This window comes from Artibeus jamaicensis, unplaced genomic scaffold (assembly GCF_021234435.1).
Source record: "Artibeus jamaicensis isolate MK-2021 breed Jamaican fruit bat unplaced genomic scaffold, CSHL_Jam_final scaffold_916, whole genome shotgun sequence".
Lineage (NCBI taxonomy): Eukaryota > Metazoa > Chordata > Mammalia > Chiroptera > Phyllostomidae > Artibeus > Artibeus jamaicensis.
The window spans coordinates 33137536-33145928 of NW_026522059.1; the positions used below are offsets into that span (position 1 = coordinate 33137536).

Consider the following 8393-nt stretch of genomic DNA (forward strand, 5'->3'; position numbering starts at 1 on the left):
TTCAATGTTTAGTCAGCATATGTTGAACTATTGATACTGCGTTCTTATGAAATGTGAAACGCATTCATGTAAATGCAAATAAATTACTTTTTCATAAAATAATGCCAGGAAAGGGTATAATAAATGAATGAAAATTAGAAGGAGATATTAGGCTCTTTAGGAAAGTGAACTGGCACTATTTACTCTTTTTTCTGTTTAGCCAAACATTGTGTTAATATTGAGGAAGTTCCTTGATGGTGTGTATATATTTTAAACATAGAATTTTTGAGCTATAATATGAATTTTGCCATTGTATATGTAGTAAATATTTTGGCTATGAGTTCAACGTAATTGATCGATATGATGCACATTAAATCAGCAAAGGAAGCAGCCAGGCCCGCCCTTCACAGCTGTGATAAATCACCCCGCGCGCTTCATGTGCCGTGTGCTCAGTTTCGTGCCAGCACGTTCTGAACCATAGGTTTTAGAATATGAAAATTAGAGGCTCAGCAAATAATAATGAATAAAGATGTTTAAAGAGGCATAATCTAGAAACTGGTTATAATAGTTTCTTCTCATTAAGAAATGATCATTTAAAAAACTTTATCCAATTGCTGTAACTAATAATGAATTTACTGAAGCAAGAAATAAAATTAAACCAAATAAATTATAGATAAACTTTGTAGGCACAATCTATATTACATTGCTTGCCCCCAACATTTTTATATCCAAACTATGAAAATTATTGAAAAGTATAGCCCTGGCTGGTGTGGCTCAGTGGATTGAGTACTGGCCTGCGAACCAAAGGGTCGCTGGTTCAATTCCCAGTCAGGGCACATGCCTGGTTTGCTGGCCAAGTCCCCAGTAGGGGGCGTGCGAGAGGCAACCACACATTGATGTTCCTCTCCCTCTCTTCCCCTCCGTCTAAAAAGAAATAAACAAAATCTTTAAAAATAATAAATTATTTTAAAAAGAAAATCATTGAAAAGTATAAATGTTAATTTTACTATTAGTAATTCACCAATTTAAAAAAAGTAATAGAAATGACTTGCCCACTGATGTACTTGAAATGGCTCTTGTCAAGTACAAATAAGCTTCTTAATGGCAAAGAGTGTTACAAATTAATATGATTATTAGGTTCAAATTGTTCATTCTAGACTGTGGAGGTGTATGGCTGTTTTAATGATAAACTGATAACATTAGCCAGTCTCATTTCATCAAGCCCAGTTTTTGTTTTTCTTCCTCAGGAAGTTGGCCTTCTACTGGCAGCTATACTGGCCCTCCTGCTGGCTGTGTACGCTTTCTTTTATCTCAGACTGACTGCAGATGTTGACCCTGATCTGGAATCTGACGAAGATTAGCTGAGCAGCAATCCATGCATTATGAGGAGATCATTTTATGAAAGCACCTCTTGGGACCAGTGCTTTCCGAAATACTGAAACTACAACATCTTGAATTCTTTTTGCTGGTATTTTCAGTTTGCAGATATATCTTTTTAAATAGTTGCATAATATGTCAAGAAAAGAACCTTAACCTAGCAATGTAGCATAATGTATGCTACCAAATACGTTTATAAATCTTTCTACTTTGACAGGCAACCATTGTGCATTTAGATAAAATGGAAAACACCCCAAATTCTTCAGATGTGTCAGCCAACCTATGTGTATTACTCCATCACTTACAGATTACTAAATCTGTTTTTGTTCACATATATATGAGAAGTAAAAGTATATATCCTTATTTACAAAACACACTCAAAGCTGAAGAAGGAACGAGAGTCATGGGAGACTTTTCATTTTATGAAAAAGTCCTGCTTTCTTTCCAGACATATTTTGCATCATTAGGGAGACTATCTGCACATACATCTACAGTAATCTTTTTCCTCCTCTGCCAACTGCTCAGCGCACATGTGCTCCATCAGAAATGGCACCTGGATGACAGAAGCGCAAAGAGCCGCATATGTCTCTAAAACACAGTTCCTTTCCTCTTAGGCTGTCTAAACCGATGTAAATAGAAAGTTCAGTTGATATTGATTTTAATTAACTGATTACTCTATTAATATAAACTTGGAATTCTATTCTAATTATGTTGTTCTGGCTGCTTGCAGCATCGGTTTGCTCTTCTTGTTAGGGAGGTATGTCGCAATCTGTCGTGTAATTGTGCGGTCCCCTTCCCGGAACAATAACAGAAGTCCTACCTCCTCAGAGTAATCTTCGTGGTTTATCTCTTAAAGCTGAACAGTACAAAGTTGTTTTTAAAAATTACATTTTGTCTCTTGTCAGATAATCATGTAGAACTCTTTCATGAAAAATAAACAGAATAAAATATGTCTCATATTACTTGCATATGCAGTTTTCTGTTTACATAATTTTTGCAAGGTATTTTGCATTTGTTGCAATATAATGACACATATATTCAATATTTTTACGGTAATTGAATTTTTCCATATTTTTAGAGCCCATGAATGCATAAAGCTTAGAAAATGGAAAAACACATATTTCGCAGCATTGTTAGCCACTACCTTACATAAAGTTTTCTAGGCATTGGATAGTGCGAAACATGTGCACAGTGTTTCATAGTGTACACATTGTATTTATGAAGAGAAAATAAAATGTTAAGATTGCTTCCGTACTTGCCAAGGGAGGCAAGCTTTCATAAATACCCTCCATATTCTTCGAGACTTGTGCAAATAGTTGATGTGACTGTAGCATTATGTTCTGCAGAATGTTTTCAAGTAGCATAATTATTCATCAGTGTAAAAACAGCCAAAATTTCCAATATCCTCACAAATCATTTATGTCAAATATCAGAGGGCACAATTTAGCCAGTGTTATTTTCTGGATTCTGTCCCTTGAAATCACAAACTCAAGAGACAGACCAAGAGTTCTTACACACGCACCACCGCAGACCAATCCAAGTGGCATTTTTAGGAAAGGTTACAGCATTTAATGCCATGTGGTGTGTCTGTTTGTGAAGTGGGTGGCAGGGGAATATCCAAGCTGGCATTTTGGATATGATGGGCCTTCTCCTTTCCCGAGTGACATGCCACATGTCAAGAAATACTTTTTCCCGCTCCTATCACATTTACGTGAACGGTTTTCATGTCGTTATTTCCCCTCCCATATGGTGTTAAAAAACATTCTTATTAAATAGAGTCATTGTTAATTTCAGTGGCAATTTAAATGAGAGGATATGTACGAATTGTTTATTACATACCAATTCAAGCGAGATGTAATAGAATTCGCAGTATATAAAATAGATAATGATACTCTTGGAAATGTCTTTATGTTCATTACCCTGGGCGGGGGGGACTTCACTACCCTATTCTATCCTTGAGGTATTCTTTTGGGGAAAAATATTTCTTTTTAAAAGTACAGTTAATATACAATATTATATTAGTTTCAGGTGTACAACATAGTTATTTGATTAAAATGTTCCTTCTGATAGCAAAAAATATTAGTCTAAGCGTAGTGTAACTATAGTCAAGTTTCATTACTTAGTTGTCTGACACCCTGAACCTATGGCTAGTCCATTTGTATAACTGGTTGATTCATAATGACCTCAGACAATTTTAAGTCCCAAAGGCTAAAAACTCTGATTTTAATAAGTAGCAGGTAAAATGAAACAATGTATGTTTATGTACTACTGTTTTTGTGAAGTGCAAGTCTTCATACTCACGTTAACTGAGAAGCTGGCTGTCCTCTGGAGAGAAATCCCAGACCGAACTCTGGTTTCAGTCTTTGAAGAGGTGATAGTCAGCCTGCAGTTTCAGGGGACCACACTTTTGAGTAGTAAGTGGTGTTTGGCATAAATCGGAGACTGGCACCCGACACATTTTAAGCATGTTTTTCCCCCTCCAATAATTGACTGCTCAGAGAAATTCAGAAGACAAAGACAAAAAAAGTATAATGACTTTTCAGAATGTTAGAGTCTGTTAACATATTCTGCCAAATAAATTGCTACTAACTCAGCAGACTTAACATATAGCCTATGTGAATGAAGCTGGAAGGGTTGCTGGCTCCTATTTTGCATATAAAATCAAGAATGTAAAATGAAATGCACTTGAGAGCAAATGTAAGAAATATAACCTCATCTAGAATTTCTTTTAAAACAAACGAACAAAAAAACTGATGTGGACTCCACCCAGCGGGGTCCGTGTGTTGTGGCTGCGACGAACAAATTCATACGGACTACAGAAGTCCTGTGTAGAAAAAGGGACGGCGCAGCCACTCTCTGAGTGAGAGGGCCCTGGACAGGCCTGTATTGCTTTTCTGGGCACATTACATCAAGGATAGTCCTCATTTACTATGCACAAGTTCGCTTTAGCTGGTTACCTTTTACAGATAACAAAGGAGAAGAGGTTGCTGATTACTACAAAGAAAAAGGATATTTGCAAACGCAAGGGGAAAAGTGATTGAGCTGGTTACACTCCATCCTTGAGAGGTTTAGCACAGATTTTAGGAACTTACTTTAAAGATATGCAGTAAACATTTTCTGCCTCAATTCAGGGTGAGAGAGTTTTAGCAAAAAGCAAGCCTCATAGCAGCCTAGATACAATGCAGTCCTGGTTCCCCACAGGAAAACTGACCCCTGGGCTGGGTTCCCGCGTGCCGACTCGCTCCTGCTGGTTTTCTGGATCGGGCTGGGCTGCACTTGCCATGCCACGCAGACAGGTGCCCTATAAAAACCTATCTTAGTACCAGCATAGGTTTTGTTATTGTTTTAAGGTGGCAAAAAATGTGAAGATTTTCGATCTTCAGTATTTCTTAAAGACAGAAGGAATACTCCCATCCAACCAATGATGCAAGATTCTGGTAATATGTTCTTACTCAGTTTTGTAATTCCAGTAATAAAGTGATCTACCCATACTTCATAAAGGCATATTAAAATTTCAGTTAATATTGTTAGTCCCCTTAGAGTCTAACACAGCTTTTTGTATGTGACAGATGATCAAAATTACTTGCAGTTAATAAATTAAAAACCACAATATTAATCAAGTCCACAGTTGGCATTTATGGTCATAGGTTGTATTTGGACATATATGTGTTTCATCCTGGTTCTCTTTGAGCTCAAGACAACTAGTATTACATTTACTCTGGAATAAAGGAATTTCTCTTTTCTAGGAAATCAGATATATTATTTTTATCTTAGTATTGTTTAAGACCATACGCAATGTTTTTAATATAACTTAGTATATACCTCTTCATTCCCTATGAAAATACAAATAAATTTTCATTATTATGTTTCTATTTATGTGAACACTAAAGCATGATATTTTCCATGATTTTAAAATGTGTAGTCAATGATTATTTAGTAGTATAAATCGTGCTTTAGGTAAACTTCAAAAGTAAACTTCTGTAAATTAAACTTAAATTTTAAATTTTAATTTATTCATAACATAAGATCGTCAAGCCAGAGACTGACTAAAGTGTCTTTTCTTTTTCCTTACCAACAATTAGGTTTCTTGATACTTACCGGAGGCTTCTCTGGGGAGATTTCTACCACTTCTTCCCTAGCAGCACTGCCTTCCTTTATTAGGTCCGCTCCAGTGCAGACTCGCTAGAGTAATGTTTGCTACACTGTTTCTTTGACATCATATCCAGAGCTAGTGCCATCCCCAGTGAAAACTGTAGCAGATGAATTCACTACCTACAGAAACATTCTTACTGTTTTGTACAGGGTCTAGCTATGCAGGTATAGAGGGATGCGGGAGAGTCCCTTAAAGAACTAGAGCCGTGAGGAATTATCCATAGTGAGTCAGTAAATTCATTTAAAACGTGGCAGTGCTGCTGGATTCTGCATTGTGCCTCCTTGTTAATTTTTTTATCACCAGGCAACAGACTTGAGATCCTTATTTTAAGAAAAATAAGATCCTTTAAATGCCAGGAGATTTTTTTGTGATGACAGCACCTCCCCCTATTCTTCGTTTCCTAAAACAACAACCGATTTGGCGGGGAGGCAGCCAAAACTCGAGGTGCCAGTGCCTCTCGAGCAGATGTCACGCCATTATTTTTTAGCTCGTTTGGATGAATAAACATGTTAAACTGTGAAGTTTTACATTTTAGATTTTTTCATTAAAAAAAGAGACAATCTGTTTACTGTCCTAATTGAGACAACAATCCTGTGGTTGCCAGTTTTGGCAGTCATAACAATGAACTATAAATATTTGGACCAACCAAGTGAATGGTGACTATAAAGGCTATAGCATGTGTCAAGTTCTCTTTTTAAGGACACCCGTCATACTACAGCATTTCCCCCCAAAATTCTTTAAATGCAATTGTTTGTGTAAATCTGAAGGTTCCTGGTAAGCCTAAAAGAAATTGCTTTCAATGTCTCATTTCATTCTAGTTTATCATCCTCTTTAGTATTCAGCCGTCCATCTGATTGTGCAAAATTGCTCCTGTAGTTGCTCTCTTGGATGTGATGAGGCAGGTGGGTCTTCGGTGGATCGCCTAACCTGTGCACCCTAGCATGACACCAAGTTCAGAGGTCTCTTTTTCTGTTTTCATATTTATCAAGTGAGATGAAAGCCATGAAAAGTCTCTTAAATTCTAGCAATTCATTTCTAAAAGAAGGCTTTATAGATAAACAATGGTGAGATATAACTCCTGCAGTAATCACTGGGAGGAGAGATCACAATCTTAGCCTTTATTAGGATGCTTCACATTGAGTCACAGCATGGGAGAAGGAGGTAGACGAAGAGATACAATCCAGACATAAAGAATGACGTATTACTCTAGTTTGCAAACATTTGTGATCCCCATAGGAAGTGCCATTCTGTGCATCTTACTTGAGTGCTCTTGCTCTCTGCTGCTCCTCACCTTCTCTCTGCCTCAGTCCTAAATTCTAGGCAGTCTCTAAGGTTGCCTTTCTCAAGGGTATATGAACCTCACTTCTACACTTCATCCGAGTCTTTGTCATACTTCATCATGCGCTTACCACATTAACTACCTCTAGCCTTTTACTTGGAATCATCTTGATCGTTACCTATTTTTTCAGTATCTTTGACTCTTTTTACTTATTACTAACCACATGCGTTCATTACACAAAACTAGAGACTGGTACAATGAATCTCAAGTCTACCTATTAATTTCAATAATTAGTTTCAATAATTACCAATATTTTGCCACTCATATGTCCCCCCCCATTTTTTGTACCCTAAGATATTTTAAAGGAAACCTCAGGTATGGTGACATTTTACCTGTAAATATCTCAGTATAAACCCCAACAAGAACTTTGGTGTTTTGTTTGTTATTTATTGCTTCCCCCTGCACCCCTTGCATTAACTCGGAAATATTACAGTTGGTAGAATCAAACAGTGACTCTTTAACATGTATTACCAAGGCCATATTCAAACATCCCCAGCTGTCTCTAAGTTGTCTATGTGTAATAGGTCTTGAATCAAGATCTGTACTGCACTAGGCTGTATATCTTTTATTCTGTAATAAACCTCTTTTTTCTTTGATGCTACTGATCCACTGAAGCAGCTCAGTTATCAATCCTTCTGAATGTCCCACATTGTAGATTTGGTCTCTTTCATAATGTTGTTCATTTTAGTTCTCTACTCTCTCTATTTTCTGTAAACTGTCTTGGGTTAGATTAGACCCAGACCATTCTGGTGTTATTTAAGGCAAGAATATTTCACAATACTTAAGAAGACACAATATCTGGTTGCCTCATTTGTGACGATGCTGAAATTTATCAGTGGGTTTATATAATAACCTGATTTCCTCCAAAATAATGTTTTACATCAATATTTTAACTGAGACTTTTAACATCCTCTTATAATGATTATATCTTATAATAGAAGACACCACCTTTTTCAGGTACATGAATCATGTAAGAAAACTAATTATATGTCAGGTCAAACAGAAAACATCAGCAAGTTCTATAAAATAGAGTATTGTAAACACTCTGATTATAGTACAGTAAAATTTGAACTTAAAATTTAAAATTTAAATAGCAGGCCACTGTGCTACGCTTGGATTAATGGGAAAATCAAATGAGAACTGGAAGAAACAATTTAAATTATATCTATTTATAAATGATAGGATAGTATACTTTGAAATTTTAGAGAATTGATGGTAAAACCAAGTAAAATGACAAAGATAATTAGGAATATAAAATTTTTTTCATGAAATATCTTTAACACTCTTCAAAATGGCAAAAATAAAAATTGTAGACAATACCAAGTGTAAATTGGGTACTAGTTATATGGGTATTCATTTGATTCTTACAATAACATACATATACATATATAAATAATAAGTACTTAAATTTTTTTGAATCAGTTCAGATTAAAAACAGTAAATAGGAATCAGATGTGATCACTGCATTCATAAAAAATAATCTACACATTAACATTTCAAAAAGCTGTCTAAGAATTATGTATCTTTCTAAGTCTGATGATTTAG

At 35.9% G+C, this 8393-nt stretch overlaps 1 protein-coding gene across 10 annotated transcripts in view; it reads left to right on the forward strand.

Annotated features, from left to right (window-relative positions):
- TRIQK (triple QxxK/R motif containing) overlaps window positions 1-2332 on the forward strand; it is a 71348-nt gene extending 69016 nt beyond the window's left edge. For 6 of the 10 annotated variants that reach the window (XM_037131137.2, XM_037131141.2, XM_037131138.2 and 3 more), the window contains one exon: window positions 1227-2331. In XM_037131137.2, coding sequence (XP_036987032.1) covers window positions 1227-1340 — 114 coding nt within the window. In that variant the 3' untranslated portion in view covers window positions 1341-2331. Of the gene's footprint in view, window positions 1-1226 lie in introns of all 10 variants that reach the window. The other 4 variants (XM_053661234.1, XM_037131145.2, XM_037131143.2 and 1 more) reach the window with 1 other exon arrangement.
- The last annotated feature ends 6061 nt before the right edge of the window (window positions 2333-8393 follow it).